This window comes from Gallinula chloropus, assembly GCF_964237585.1.
Source record: "Gallinula chloropus genome assembly, chromosome: 5".
NCBI lineage: Eukaryota > Metazoa > Chordata > Aves > Gruiformes > Rallidae > Gallinula > Gallinula chloropus.
The window spans coordinates 6349113-6365519 of NC_140090.1; the positions used below are offsets into that span (position 1 = coordinate 6349113).

Sequence of the window (16407 nt, forward strand, 5' to 3'; positions counted from 1 at the left end):
GGGGATCTTATTAATGTTTATAAAGATCTGAAGTGTGGGACACAGGGGGAAATGGCCAGTCTCTTTTCAATGGTCTGTGGAGACAGGACAAGGGGTGATGACCTCAAGTTGGAGCACAGGGAGTTCCACACCAATATGCAGAAGAACTTTTTCACAGTGAGGGTGACAGAGCCCTGGGACAGGCTGCCCAGAGGGGTGTGGAGTCTCCTTCTCTGGAGATATTCAAGACCCTTCTGGACATCAACCTGTGTGCCCTGTCCTAGGGACCCTGCTTTGGCAGGGGGGTTGGATCCCATGATCTCTGAGGGTCCCTTCCAACCCCTGTGATTCTGTGAGCTGGGGCAGTGGTTAGTGCTGGCTGCCTGGCCCTCAGATGGGAGTAGTGCATCTGGTAACTCAACAGAGTAACGATCTCCTGTTCCCACGTTAGGAAAGCTGTTCCACTGCTGCATGAAACAGTCCACAGCACTGTAGCTCTGGGGACAAGTTTCATTATCTTACGAGTACACCTCGCGCGGTAATTAAGATAATTAAAAGTAGTCGTAGCTCAGCGCAATGCAGCTCTGCAATCCCACTGTCATGGTTTTGAAATAACTCTGCCCTGCTACCTTACCTGTGTGACAAACCTACCCAGTTCCCAGCCTTCAGCCACCCCAACCTTACACCCATGTGTTTATTTCTCCTTTCCATACCAGCCCCCTCCGAAACAAAGCGGCTCAGAAACCAGCAGCTCCGCGAGCTCATTTGGAGTGAGAGCCCCCTGAAGAGACATACACTGAGCATTACCCGCAACACATGACTCACTGCCCTCTAGATTCCTTCAAAAAGGAGAAGGGGGAAAAAAAAAAAAGCCAAATTGCATGGATTTCAATAAACATCACAGAAGAAAAGTAGCCCAGGAGGACCATCGTGTGCATTCCTGTGCCCTTGCCAGAGGACAGGCAGAGCTGGGTCGCAAAGAACCAACGTTAGACCCTCCTGTTAGCCCGGCAGCTTCATTTCCATGTGTTCCTCTTGAAAATTTCCAACTGCAATTCCCACTTGCTAACAGCCATACCAGCTACAGGTGCCCAACGGCTTTGAGTGGCCATTAGCATTTTAAGCAGCAGATCATTTAGCCATTGCAAACACACAGAAAACTTCCTGGTATTTCAGCACTGCCAGGTCCCTGGTCCCTGCTGGAATTTAGAATTGCAGCAGCAAAGCCTCTTTAATTTTGTGTGTGTGTGTGTGTGTGTTTTTAAAGGCCTCAGGTCAGTTTTGGGGTGAAGGATGGCTGAACCATGTGCATCAGTTCTTGTTTCATCTGAAGAGAGCCGCTTCTCTGCAGCAGGGAAGGTTATTTCCCTGGCAGCGATGCTGGCCAGCTGTTCCCAGCATCACCCGGCTGATTCCTGAGCTGGAGAGCAGGCTTTAGAAGTGGCTGAAGAACCATGCATAAACATGACACTGCTTCACCAGGAGCTTTCCATCAGGGTGGAAACGACTGCTTCCCCCAGCACGGCTATGACAGCGCTATTTGTGCTGGAGCAGATAAGCATCTGTCACTGTTTCCATTAGAATCTCCTATTTTCTCTCAGCCATAAAAAAACCTGGCGTAGAGAAAGTTGACATCCAAGGTCTCAGGCTGCCAGTGATCATTGTTGTCTTCCCCTCCCCTCCCCCTTTTTTTCTAATCTAAAGAAGAAAATGAGGTATTTCTGCAGAGACACACCTGCACAGTACGTTTGGATCCAGCTGCAGATTTATTTAGTGCTGGCCTTGCGATGCTGAGGCTGTGAACAGCAATGGCAGTCTCTGGGCATCCAGTCATCATCGCTGCGTTAGGGACAGTCAGGGGAGCACGTGGTACGTGGGCTCTGGTTTAGAGAACAGGCAGCAGTGAAGATGAAGGGCCCTGGTGGGTCTGATCTTTGCTGGATGGCGAGGTGAAAAATGGAAGGTGAGAGAAATAACAGTTGGATATTCCAGAAACTGAATACTGCCAGGAACCAGAGGCATTGCAGACCCTTTGGGATCGGTAGGAGAAGGAAAAACAAGCCCGGCGTTGCGGTTTCCCTCGTGAGACGGGCAGCGCAAAATCCCACCCTATGAATTCAGCGTCAGGCAGCAACTGAGGATGCCACACACGCTGGGTTTGGGCTGTTTTAGGCAAACATTCCCCCCCCTCCCTGGCCCCCACCGTGATTCTCCTGTGGCTGCTAACTGGAGACTGAAGACCCCATCCTGTGTGGCAGCATCGCTGGGAGCCCATCCTGTGTGGTAGCACTGCAAGATCGATGCTGAAGCGAGCGTGGTGCTTTGGCAGGATGAGGACAGGGCAACACTCTTCATTCTTCTTCCCCTTTTAAGCACCTTTCCTTTCTGTTTTCTAAGAGTAATTGCAGCTGAGAAAGTTTTTCTTTGGACATTAGGGTGATGGTGTAAGTCCTGAACAGAGCAAACCCCAAATACTCTCCAAAACTTTAGGTTTTAAAGGATCTACAGAGGAAAGGTTAGATTGTCATCTCCAGCTTGCTGGAACACAGATTCTGCTTCTGACTCTCGTGCTCGTGCTCAAGTGCTACAAGAACCATGGCATGATGGGCTGACCCTGGCTGGAGGCCTGGTGCCCCCCAAAGCTGCTCCATCACTCCACTCCTCAGCTGGATGGGGAGAGAAAACATAAGGAAAGGCTCTGGGTCGAGATAAGGACAGGGAGATCACCCAGCACTCTGTCATGGGCAAAACAGGCTCAACTTGGGGAAATTAGTTAACTTATTACCAATCAAATCAGAGTCAATAAATAAGACCTGGTTTTAAAAACACCTTCCCCTCACCCCTCCCTTCTTCCCGGGCTTAACTTCCCTCACAATTTCTCTCCCTTCTTCCCACCCAGCAGCACAGGGGGATGGGGAATGGGGCTTGGGGTCAGTTCATCACACATTGTCTCTGCTGCTCCTTCCTCCACAATGAAGGATTCCTCACACTCCTTCCCTGCTCCAGCGTGGGGTCCCTCCCATGGCAAACAGTCCTCCACCGACTTCCCCAACATGAGTCCTTCCCATGGGCTGCAGGTCTTCCAGCTGCTTTCATGTGTCCTTTCCATGGGGGTGCAGTCCTTCAGGAACAGACTACTCCAGCCTGAACCTACCTTGAGTAAGATCCTTGAGCAAGATCCTTGAGCTATCATAGGGCACCAAGACCTGATGTGTTAGAGCAGTCGACCTGACAGGAACAGCCCAGACCCTATCGATGTAAAAATAAATCCTAAAGCCTCCTTTTACATCTCAATAGTTTTATTTTCAAACTTTCTATTTAACAACTCTTTCTTTCTGGTTTGAAACAGGTATTTTGCGATGCTAATCAAGTCGTCCAAGCCACAGACGTGCTGGACTGGGAAGACAAGGATGCTGCAGAGACACTGGTTGACAACGTGGTCCACTCCAGGATCATCAATCCTTTACGCCTCTTTGTTAAGCCATCTCCAGTACTGAAGCACGGCCAGGTGTCCTACTCGGACAGCATAGAAAACTTTTGGGATTGGTTGTCCAACATCACGGAGGTTCAGGAGTCTCTGGCACGAACTAAGCGCAGACCTATAGTAAAAACTGGGAAATTCAAGAAAATGTTTGGATGGGGCGACTTCCACTCCAACATCAAAACTGTTAAGCTGAACCTCCTGATCACAGGGAAAATCGTCGACCACGGAAACGGGACCTTCAGTGTTTATTTCCGACATAACTCCACAGGCCTGGGGAATGTTTCTGTAAGCCTGGTGCCACCTTCCAAGGTGGTTGAGTTTGAGTCGTCTCCACAGTCGACGCTGGAGACCAAGGAGTCCAAGTCCTTCAACTGCCGAATCGAGTACGAGAAGACTGACCGCGCTAAAAAAACTGCCTTGTGCAACTTCGACCCGTCCAAGATCTGCTATCAAGAGCAGACTCAAAGCCATGTCTCCTGGTTGTGTTCCAAACCCTTTAAAGTTATCTGCATTTACATTGCTTTTTACAGCGTAGACTACAAACTGGTGCAGAAGGTCTGTCCTGATTATAACTACCACAGCGAGACTCCCTACTTGTCCTCTGGCTGAGGCGGGCGCGGGTGATGAGAGGTTACAGCATCCACCATACAAATGAGCATTTCCATTGACCTTTTTGGAGAAGATGATGTTTTCCTAACGGGTTTAAAAAGTCTTTAAAAAAAAAAAACCAAACCCTGTAGCTGTGTTTGTGCTGTATGGTAAATCCTCCAACTATTTATGTAACCATCGTTTTCATTTGAGACCAACCGCGTTTTAGCATTGAGAAGGGAACTACCCAGCAGGCACACAGCCAAAAAAAGAGATATTCATCAAACTAAATGATGTCTGTAACCCACACCAGTGTTGAAAAGCAGGTTTTTAAACTAGGCTGGCTGGCAGAGTGCTTGTCTTTTACTTGTGCAGGACAGGACTTAGCACGAGCCTGGTTCTCACTGTGAACTCTAGATGATGACATACAGAACAACCAAGCAGATTTGTAGCCACTAATAATACACAGACCCCAAACAGCTCTGCCACTTGTTTGGTAAAGAATGTTACACACACACGTAGGGCTTAAGGAATCAAGTCCAAATACTAAGAGAAAGTGCTATTTCTAGGATTAAAAAAACAAAAATTGGAAAGGAATCTGCATTCCTACGAGTAGTAGTAGTTGTGTGTACTCATTGAAGTGAAGAGTGAGTAGTTCTTCCTTCAGACCTCTTACCTGTGGATATGCAATGACGTAATTAGACACTGACGAGCTTTTAGTTCATTAGAGCCACGAGGTGTGCAGGTTTGGTGTATGTTTCTTCCTTCCCTGGTCACCGTTTGTTTGGATTCTTCTCCGCTGTCGCCATATGCACCAGTCACACCAGTTCTGCAGTGGTAGAGAACACACGTACCTGGGAAAAAGATCACCTCTGTTGAAGTCTGAAGAAGGTAAGGGGGGGCTGGCTTCAGGAAGGCGTCACCTTGGTACCCAGCCCTCTCAGCGCTGTATCCCAGCAAGGAAAATGGGTCCCAGCTTAAGGGTGGCACGGGAATAACACGAGCTTTCTGCTCATGCCACCCGGTTGTCTTCCTTAGCGTTGCATCCCATGCTTCAGGTCGGAATGAAAGCAGCCATGAATCAAGGGGACAAGAAAGAACTGCACATCTCCTCCTCACTGAGCAGACTGCAGACTCCTGCTGCCAGCACAAAGAGGTTCAGCCAGAATCTTCCTCACTCCAGCAGCATCTCTCCTCCACTGCTACTTGCAAGAACAGAGGGTCCTGGCTGTGGTTCTGTCAGTAGGACAGATGCTGGTACCATGGCCATCCACCATGGTTAGGTCTGGTGATGCTGCCACACTCCTTTGTGACAGCTCCATATCACAGGTTCCATGGGAGAAGCTAGCTGAGGAAAGTCCTTTCCATTGCTTCCAATCACATTTACAGGGCAGGGTCCAAGAAGTTACATACAGCTTAAACAAAGTACTCCTAAGATACTCTCTGTGAGTGGTGAGCACCCAGGTGAATGACTGACAGCTCAGACTCACTCATGAGATTAATTCTGATTTCCTTGGTAATGCCTCATACAAAAACAAACAAACAAACAAAGAAAATACTCCATTAAAAAAAAAAACAAACAACTAACTGGCTAATTTGTTTCTCTTTTTAGGTGACAAATTTCAATGTGTGGTTTAGTTTGGTCAGTAACCTGAATGTTTTCCTTCCTCTGACTTCACACAGAGTCTCTCCTGCTCTCAATGATGTTTTTTTAGTTTGTCTATGACTGTTGACTCCCACACGATGGTCTCCTCTGTATCCCACATAGCGTGTCCTCGTGCTGGCTGTACATAAGCTTGGAGTTATCGCCATGAGTTCAGTGGTTGGTGCTTTTGGAACCTAGCTGTAAGCCATGATCTTAGCCCCATGTATTTTTACTCAGCCCTGTGGGCAGCTGGAAGAAACCCCTACGTGCAATTTATTGTAGAGTATGTGGAAATCATGTATGTATATACACTTAAATATGTGTACATATACAGAGCATACGTGTACATGTATTTGTATGTAAATAAAGGGAGTTTGCTAAATCTGGCACTTGCTTGTGGCATATTTGATTATTTACTTTTTAAGTGGTGTGTGTGCAGAGGCACGAAGGGAAATTAGGGTGCTGTGAGACGTGGCTGAGTGTGGTTTCCTGGGAGCTATGTAAACGTGCCCTGGAGCGACTCTGCTGTGAGCCTCAGCAGAAGAGGTGTGCGAGCGTTTCAGGATGCTTGGGGAATGCATCATCAGCTGTTTTATAAGGGTGCAAGGTCCATGAAAAGTCAAGGGGGGTTAGCCTAAACTAGGAGGGGTTCCCAGGTGATTCAGCCTTTGCTCAGTGTTTCTCATTAAAATGGGAGCTGGATTCCTGCCCCTGCAGACTTCTCACTGCAGCACAGCCCTGTCCTGAGGAAGATAAACCAGGGCCTTGAGCAGACAAACATCGCTCTGGGAACACCTGGAGACTCACAGGACAAGCACTGGAAGACACACACCCAACTGCAACCAATGTTTGACTTAAAACAAGTCTTGGGCTCCTCAAGCAAGGCCTCAGGAGCAGCCTTGGAACACAGCCCCCAACAGTGGGAGCAGCCCAGCCTCCTACAGAGCTGGGTTCTCACCTTCAAGTCCCACCAAGGAGCTTTCCTGCCTCCAAACCTCCCAACAGGTGAGAAGCGACCATCATCAAACGCTCTCCACTCCTGATCAACACAAGAGTTTGGAGAAAGCCAACGTTAGCCAAAAGAACATCTTTTGTGCCAAAACCATGGTGCCAGAGAACTCACCCCTGCCCCTTTGCCAATATTAAATCTTTAGAAATCAGCTTAAACATGTCACCTTTGTTTCAGCTCCTCTTGGAGAAAGTCACTGCACCTACAAGGGCACCACAGCCAAGTTTGGCTCAAGAAGGAATTATTTCCACCCAGTGAGGTAAGCAAAGTCCAGTCCCACGAGCCAGAGGAAGGGACAGACAGCCCCAAGTCATGCTGCCCACGTACACAGAACGCAACCTGATGAGATGTCGACTTAAAACACCCATTCCTGGGTAAGAGATGACCAGTTTAGGTAAGTTTCAGGGATTAGGAGTCATGAGAGGAACAAAGGATTTTAAAATTAAAAATTTGGAAGATTAAATACTGGGTTTTGAAAGTGTCCCAAGCTGGCAGTGAAAACTCGTGACTGAAGAAGCTTAAATCTAAGAGTTTGCAACACGTTAATTTAACCCAACCCTCACCAGCATAGCTCTGTGTGCATTTGGGTCAGCGCAAACAGGTACTTGAGCTCCTTACTCAATACTCTTCTTGCTGTTCTCCTCATCCCATGGACACTCATATAGAAAACCCCCATTAAAAGCTAATTCCTGATGCCCATGAACATCAGCTCTTCTCCTCCAGCCCACCCACTGAACGATGCTGCTGGAAACATCCACACTCAGTACTCTTTTCAATCATTTCGACTCAAAACAGGGCAGTAACTCAGTTGGGTTTTTCTTTTTGGGGGGCTTGGACTCCATGATCTCTTGAGGTCCCTTCCAACCCCTACAATTCTCTGATTCTGTGATTTTTCTTCCCCTTCCCTCCCAATAATTCCATCTTTTGGATCCTCAGCCCTTTAATCTCCCCAGAACCTGGGTCTGGTCCAAGCTCCTCAGCCTCCGAATCACAGCAGCACAAGCAGCCAGAGCAGCAAGACAGGCAGAAGAGAAGCAACAAGCTGAGTGTTGGTTGCTGGGAGCTCCCTGGGGCTGCTGCATTTCCCTTTTCAGGAGAAGTTTCTAGGCAGCACTACAAGAAAATCCCTGAGTAATCCTGATGCGACTGGGAGAACTCTCATAGCGACCAGAAGGTGCTGGGCTGGGAGCAGCATCCCGTGCTGGGTATTTGAATTGTAATTCAAGGACATTTGTTTGCTATTTGTTTTATGCTCTGCTGACCAGCATAATCTGGATAATGTTTTATTTATAGTATAATAATGATTCATCATTACCATGTTCCTATTCAAATAGGCACAGTTGAGAAGACAATAACAAGTCGGGGATACTAAGTGGCTCAATGAAGTAAGCATCCATCAAGGAGGTTTTTAGCTGCAGGGGGTCCTGTTAGACAAAAGGAGAGGTTGCCATTCCCATCTCCATTCCCATCTCTGGGACCACCTCTCAACACACATCTGCTGTATCAAAATAGTGGGGTCAGTAGGTCCAGGGAGGTGATTGTGCCCCTGTACTCGGCCTTGGTGAGGCTGCACCTCGAGTGCTGGGTCCAGTTCTGGGCTCCTCACCATAAGAAGGACATTGAGGTTCTGGAGTGTGTCCAGAGAAGGGCAACCAGGTTGAGGAAGGGGCTGGAGGGCAAATCATATGAGGAGCGTCTGAGGGAGCTGGGGGTGTTTAGTCTGGAGAAGAGGAGGCTGAGGGGAGACCTTATCACTGCCTACAACTACCTGAAGGGAGGTTGTAGAGAGGTGGGCGATGGTCTCTTCAGCCAGGGGACAGGAGATGGGACAAAGGGAAATGGCACAAAGCTGTGCCAGGGCAGGGTCAGATCAGATGTCAGGAAAAAACTCTTCACTGAAAGAGTTGTTGGGATGTGGAACAGGCTGCCCAGGGAGGAGGTTGAGTCACCTTCCCTGGGCGTGTTTAAAAAAAGGGTAGATGAGGTATTTAGGGATATGGTTTAGCTTAGGATGGGAATGGTTGGACTCGATCTTAAAGGTCTTTTCCAACCTTGTGCTTCTGTGAACAGCCCCCTCCTTTCTTTGAAGACTTGCAAATAAGGGACACTGCCTGGGTATCGGCTGCCGCTGCCGTGCGGTACTTGGGGGTTACTGCCCGTACTGTGACGATAGGCAAAGCCCTATGGGTGTGACCCCCTCCATGGGCTTGCAAAACCAAAGATCACAGGTTTATAGCAGGTTCTCCAGGCTCTGAGGGGCTGGTTTTACAGGAGGTGAATGTGATCAAACATCCTACTCTGATCAAACCACAGCTCCCTCGGAGGGGGGTCAGGAACTGGATGGGCTGGATGCTGCCAGCATCATGGCAACATCTTTTGCTGCGACCCACCACACTGTGCAGCTCTCCTGGTCCAGAGTACCTGTGGGGTTTCAGTCAGAAGGAAGCTTCCAGCCTTGGTACTCTCAAGCAAGAAGCCCAGGCATCCAGACTGAAGTGGATTTTGGGGAAAAAACCCCACAATAAATCAATCACAAAAAAAAATCCGTGACTCAGTCTCCACCTCAGCACAAACCCAGTGCCAGCTGCAGCCCAATTAAAAAGCAATTATGTTCACAGGAAAACACTTTACTCAGGGAAGAACAAAGTCCTACCTACACAGGGAGCAGCAAGACTCAAACAAGACCAGAAGTATCAGCACCAGCACCTTCCCACTCAGCAGTAACCAGCAGCCACGTGGGTCAAGCTGAGGGTGTTTCTTAGGCTGCTCTTCAGTTTTAGCCTCAGGGCTGAAGGGAGAAGAAAAAAACCCACTAGTTCAGACCCCTCACCCAGACACGGGGAGATAAATGTCTCTGTGGGTGCAGAGATGATGAGCTGCTCGAGCCACAGGGGCGATGCCAGAAGCATGGAGCTGGGGCTTGAGGAGACCGGGGCTCTCCCGCCGTGGCAGGACCAGGGGTCTGGCCCGGGGCCTCACCATCAGAGCAGGGCACAGGGCATCTTCTCTCAGCCATCCCCTCACTCATCTCACACCTCTAACCACTGTTGGAAAGCCAGGGTGATCTGAGCCCAGCAGCTCCTGTTCCAGCCTCCCTCCTCCACACCTGCCCTGGCAGCTCTACCTTTGAGCCCCTCTGACACCCATCCCATTTCTCTGTTCTCTTGCCTCATTCCCAGGCAGTACGTGGCTTTTTTCCCATCGTTATGAAGTCAATTAAGCTCCAGGTACCTTATCTTAACAGCTCCAAATAAACTGGTGATCTCCCTGAGAGGTGAGACATTATAATTGGCTCCAAATTGGCACAGAAGTACAGTGAAGTACAAGACTGTGAGGTTATTTGGATTGGTCCTGAAGTTTAAAAAGGCCAAAAAACAACAAAAAAAAGCACCTAAAGTTAGCAAGGTGTTTGCTTGTATCTCCTGGTGCTGGTCAGGATTGTGTCTTGTCACAGGCTATTACTGCTCAGCTGCTTCTCAGGACTGTCAACAGTGATGGTGCCAGCTCCTAGACACAGGTGATCCACTCCCTAGCCCAGGGAAAGGGTAACTGGAGTCAGAGCCTGGCACAGGGCACGCTGCTCAGGCTCTGAAGGTGTCCCTCCAGGTACACCTTGACAGGTTTCTGAGTCTAAAGGACTCTTGCCTCGTCCCAAGGGGGACTGGGAACATGGCAACAGGTTCCTCACGTTGCTGTAAGCCCCATTTTCATCCTGCAAGGGAAGCAACAAGGCCCAAGGCAGCCACGAGAGCCAGGTCTGGGTAAGCATCCGAATTATGGGGTGTTAGATGGACCCCCATTTCTAAAGTCTCTGATTAAATGCAAGTCCCCCAGGCTGCTCTAGAGAATGACCAAGGCACCTCCTGGGGAGAAAGCGTTTGGGACCGTCCAACCCCAGGCAGAGTGCCCCTGCTCAGAGAGGGCACATGGCCACTGCCCCTGGGTGCAGACCAGGACACCCCACCACTGGCACCAGCACCCCACACCAGGTCTAGAGGATCAGGCTCTGGGCACCACCGCAGATATGGGGCAGCTGCCCACTGCAGTCACTTGCCAGTAGCTCCTTGTCCTGTTCTAGAGAAGATAACTTAAAAAATCAGTTCAGGTTTCAAAAGATCTGAAGCTGATTTAACTTATAATTCCTGTATAAAAGAGACCTGGGAGAGTCCAGCAAAGGGTACAAAGGTGATTAAGGGCCTGGAGCATCTCCCCTACAAGGAAAGGCGGAAAGAACTGGGGCTGTTCAGCCTTAAGAAGGCTGAGAGAGGATCTGATTAATGGTTATCAGTATCTCAAGTGTGGGACATGGGGAAATAGCCAGCCTCTTCTCAGTGTCTGTGGGGACAGGACAAGGGGCAATGGCCTCAAGTTGGAGCACAGGGAGTTCCACACCAATATGGGGAAGAACTTTTGCACAGGGAGAGTGACAGAGGCCTGGGACAGGCTGCCCAGAGGGGTGTGGAGTCTCCATCTCTGAAGAGATTCAAGACCCATCTGGATGCCGACCTTTGCGACCTGTCCTAGGGACCCTGCTTTGGCAGGGGGGTTGGACTCGATCTCTGGAGGTCCCTTCCAACCCCTATGATTCTCTGAATCTGTGAACTTGAACGTGAGCACAAGTGTTTGGGCTTAGGAGGACAGATCAGTGCAAAGCCTCCAGACCTTCCCAAGCCTGTGGTACCTCCCCCCTCCCAGCACCATTTCTTTGAAGGAGAACCTGGAGCACACGTCACGCTGGCCGGTGGTGCTGAGCAGACAGGCACTGCCAGCCCAGGATCCTGGTACAGAATATTTAACAGATTCCTGAGCAGGTAAACTGAAGGATTAAAGATATTTCAAGTTGCCATGCAGAAGATAAGAAAGCCTATTTATTATAATAGTACTTAAGACTACTTAATTCCCAGCCACTTCTCACGTCAGGTAGACTTAACTGCAGCAGTTCTGACTTCAGTCACTGAAGATTTGGATTAGCCAAAGTGCTGCAGGAGAAGAAGGTGCCTGCTCACACAGGGAAGCTGCTGTCCCAAGGGAGCACCTTCTGCTTCCTTCTCCTGGTTTTTAAGCAGCCACCACGCTCAGTAGACCGGCAGCCAAGCCCAGCCTGACCGCTCAAAGCACAGAGGAACAGAGTGCAAGGCAGCCCGGACCCTCAGGTGCAGCAAAACATCTATTTGGTGGGAGAAACACATTTTGATTCATCACACCAGCTCTGTAAAACAAGCAGAGCTCCACACTTAAAGCCCAAGCCCTGAATTGTGTTGCCAGCAGCAGATTAATTGCAGCTTCCAGGGAAAAAAAAACCTCACACTCCCGAGCTTATTTCACATTGACTTTTATTCCCACTTGAATTAAGTTCCTTATGTTACACCAACTCATTTGAATTTTTTGAATTGGTTTTGCACAGTATCATTTACTGATGCACTATCTTTAATTACATAACACACACACACACACTCTCTCCAGCTGCATTATTAATGAAAGTGATTTTAATTAAATGGCTCTCAGCATAATATTCGGTCATTAATTTCACATGCTCGGGACACAGAGATTCTATTCTGATGGTCTGGGGGAAACTTTGTACTTTAGATGAGGGACCCTTCCAGAGCACTGGGTTGGGAGTGGAGTCAAGAATCATTACGAGCACCGAATTACCCTCTCAGCAGCTGGCACCACAGTTCTGCTCTGCTGGGTATTATCTATTCTTCGGCTCAAGTGCTCCTCTCGCTCCGCCGTGCCTCACCGCTGGTAATTCCCCAACGCCTCTCACTGGCTTCATATCTATTCCCCAGCAAATAGTATCCTGGTTATCTTTTAGGAATGATTTATATTTAGACCACAGAGCCAAGGATGAGCCCTCTGCAAGGAAAAGCTGGGCACCCTCCTCCCTAATCCTGTGTCACCCAACTGACTCTGGCCATGAGCCTCCGGCAGCACTCTGGGAGGTGACAGAGCATTTGTGCTCTCAGGGACTGGGATTCTTTGTCACCTGCCCACCAGAGACATGGACATAGACATCACACAGGCTTTGCTGTGGGCAGCCTGAACGCTCACTGCTGCAGAGATTAGTTATGGCCAGGAGTCAAAAGACAAGCATGAAAACATCACCCCCCCTGCAAGTTCCCCATGGCCTTACTGGAGGCAGGTAGGCCTCTTCTCTGGCCCAGCACGGGAAAGCAGCTCTCCCAAGCAGCCCTGCACAAGCTCTTCCCATCCACAAAGTGTCCAGAAAAGATTTGTTTTCAGACCAGTTGTTCCCTTCTATTCACTGGTTTTAAAAAAACACCCCTAAGGTATTTTCCAGAAAGGCTTTGGAAGTCTTGGAAGTAGTTTTTGTGCCTTTCTAGAGGAGCTCAAAGGAACATGAGAGTAAGGAGATGGCACAGCAGTGAACATACCCAGCCTGTGAATTCAGTGACAGCTCTGTCCATCTTCCCCAAAGGCAACTGCTCATGAAACAATACGCAGGTAGGACTGTTCTTGGGTCCCTGGCTGTCTACTCAGACTCTCAACAGACAAGCCCTAGTGACACACTGTCCTGGGCCTTCGCTTCCAAAGTCCTACCCAAAAACCTGCCCTCTCATTTCTTCATCTTCAGCACCTTCTCCCCAGTGCTCATGCATGTGAGAAGCCAAGCAGCTCTTGCCAGTCCCCTTCTCCCCAAAGCACAGCACCCTGGCTTACACGCTTACATACCCCATCCCTTCCCACTTCAGCTCTGTTTCCTGGCTGAGAGGTTCACACTTTTGGATTCCTCTCCCCACTAAGCTGCCCATAGAGCTGCTGTCCTGGCTGAGCTCCATCCCTGCTCCTGCAGCCTAACTGCCTCTCAAAAGCTCCTGCAGTCTCCACCTCACTTCAGCTCAGCAAAGATAACCTTGTGAAGAAGGCGGCACACAAGGGTGGGTATGAATCAGAACAAATGCTCAGAAGCCTTCTGTCAGTGAGATGAAATCAAGCCCTTGGAGGAGGCCAAGGGGAGACCTTATCCCTCTCTGGGGCTACCTAAAAGTAAGGTGTAGTGAGGTGGGTGTTGACCTCTTCTGCCTAATAGTGATAGGACAAGAGGGAACGGGTTCTAGTTGTACCAGGGAAAGTTCAGATTGGATATTAGGAAAGGTTTCTTCACTGAAAGAGTGGTGAAGCTTTGGAACAGGCTGCCCAGGGAGGTGGTAGAATCACCATCCCTGGAGCTGTTCAAAAACCAGATAGATGTGGTGCTTTGGGAGGTGGTTGAGAGGATACGGTGCTGTAGCACTGATGGTTGGACTTGATGATATTGAAAGTCTTTTCACAGAAACAGATGGGTTGGAAGGAAACTCCAGAGATCATGGAGTCCAACCCCCAGCCAAAGCAGGGTCCCTAGGACATGTCACACAGCTCAGCATCCAGCCAGGGCGTGAATATCTCCAGAGAGGGAGACTCCACACTCCCCTGGGCAGCCTGTCCCAGGGCTTTGTCACCCTCACTGTGAAAAAGTTCTTCTGCATATTGATGTGGAACTTCCTGTGCTCCAACTTGAAGCCATTTTCCCTTGTCCTGTCTCCACAGACAATTGAAAAGAGGCTGGCCCTGTGTCCCACCCTCCAGATATTTATAAACATTGATCGGATCCCCTCTCAGTCGTCTTTTCTCAAGGCTGAACAGCCCCAGCTCGCCCAGCCTTTCCTCGCAGGGGAGATGTTCCAGGCCCTTCATCATCTTCATAGCCCTCTGCTGGACTTTTCTAACCATGAAGATTCTACAATACCTGAGGAACTGGAAGGACTGAGAAAACTTTAGCCAGCAGCTTCAAAACCCTGATAAAAACATAGGGACTCACCTCATCACCAAGTTTGAGTGTTGACTGGAGAAGAGCTGTGGGGACAGACCACAGCTATGGGCCAGCAGCAGCAGAACCCATATTTACACAGCCTCCCTGTTAAAGGTGATCACTTTATGGGGACTTCAGTGGAAAGGGGAAGGAAAATGTTGCACATACACACACACACACAAACTAGTAAAAATCTACTATGGCAAAAAAGCTACTACAGGCACCCAGTGCATTTAAAATGGGTTTTAGAGAAATGGGTATTTTTCCATGAGAAGACTGATAATAATGTATGCCCACATTCCCAGCCTTTCATGTCTACATAAAACATTGCACTGTAATGAAGATAATTGAAAGTATGACTTTCATCAATATTTAATTAGCATTTGGTGCTAACTCATTATTTCTGTACAATTAATTTGACATCTTGCTGTATGGCCTGCACACATTTCCTTCTGGAGGGTTGTTTCATTGGCGGCACGCGAAGTAACACGGGACACGTGCACCTGCCCTGAGGCAGCGAGAGGACTGTGAAATATGGAGAGCCCAACTGACATTTTAATCTACTACAGGACGCAAGAGCATAGTATCGATGCTCAGAACACACACACACCATGGCTAATGCAGTTTTCTGTTAGGGGAAACATTCTACTAAGTGAACAGTTCCAGAAAAACAAGTCCTACCCACGTCACATCCGCCTTGTCCTCTCTGTCCTCTCCTCAATCCCCAGCTTACAAGAATCATAGAATCTCCTGAGTTGGAAGGGATCCCTAAGTTTTTCATAACAGAAGCAATCACAGAATTGTAGAGCTTGGAAGGGACCTCAAGAGATCAGAGAGTTCAACTCCCAAAAGGATTGGATCATCACGTTCAACTCCACACAGAGCCAGCAAAGTAATTCAGTCAAACAAACCAGCAATGCCTTACATCAGCAATGTGAACCTCTCTAACAATTTTATGGTGATTCCCTAATAAACACATAGAAACCTTCATGAAAAAGTGGATCTCCTGGTGATCACAGACTATGAGGTGACACCTGATGACTAGGCTGTGCTTTAGAGTTAGACAAAGGGCAGAAGATGCTTCACGGTCCTTTTTGTCCAACTTACAAAGTTACAGAGCTTGTAGTAGCAAACAATGCAAAGTTTTCTTTCTACATCCTTCAAGAAGTGCTCTGCACCCAGAAGATACTACAGATAGTAAACGGGAGTGTTCACAGAATTGAACTTTGTGTTGCCACCATGAAGAAGAGATGTCAGGGAAAAAAAGTAGTGAGGAGTCTCTGCTGACCCCAGATGTTAAATGAAGTGCTCAAACAGACCTTGGGCATGCTGCACCCAGGGGTTTTCTGATCTACCTTGAGTCAACACAGAGCCTGTTTCCAGAAAGGGGAAGAAGCCAGACACATTTTAGCCAACACCTCATCTAGCATGTTCCAAAGACAAGGGACTACAGCTGGCGAAATGCCTGATGGGTCTTTCAAACCTGTTGCAGCACATTCATGGTTTCCATTCACCAGCGATTCAAACAATTTTCAGCATCTTAAAAGACCCCCCCACAATTTGAGATTGCTCAATTCATTAATTTCCCTGTGTGTCAGAGATTTGAATGAAGTGTTTAATGATGCTTTAAGGAGAATTACAAATGATGAGCTGGTACCAACAGCTGTAAGTGGGAAGTTCCAAGATCTGCTTCATGAGCTGCTTTCCTTCCTTTCGCACATACTGGCTTTAGCTGAGCACCAGCCCCCTCCAGCTGGTTTTTGGGACTTTCCTCACTTCCACATTTTCAAGAATGCATTACTCACAATTTTTCAAGGAAAAGTGATTCCTTTTTAAGCAACTTCCAAGCAAAGGCAAGTCTAATAAATAGTTTTCTGTAACTTTGCTACTAG

At 48.4% G+C, this 16407-nt stretch overlaps 1 protein-coding gene across 1 annotated transcript in view; it reads left to right on the forward strand.

Annotated features, from left to right (window-relative positions):
* The window catches only part of NXPH2 (neurexophilin 2), a gene marked incomplete at both ends in the record, with an annotated part of 37276 nt that extends 33204 nt beyond the window's left edge, over positions 1 to 4072 (forward strand). The window contains one exon of the mRNA XM_084265267.1: positions 3329 to 4072. Coding sequence (XP_084121393.1) covers positions 3329 to 4072 — 744 coding nt within the window. The remainder of the gene's footprint in view (positions 1 to 3328) is intronic.
* Between the last annotated feature and the right edge of the window lie 12335 nt (positions 4073 to 16407).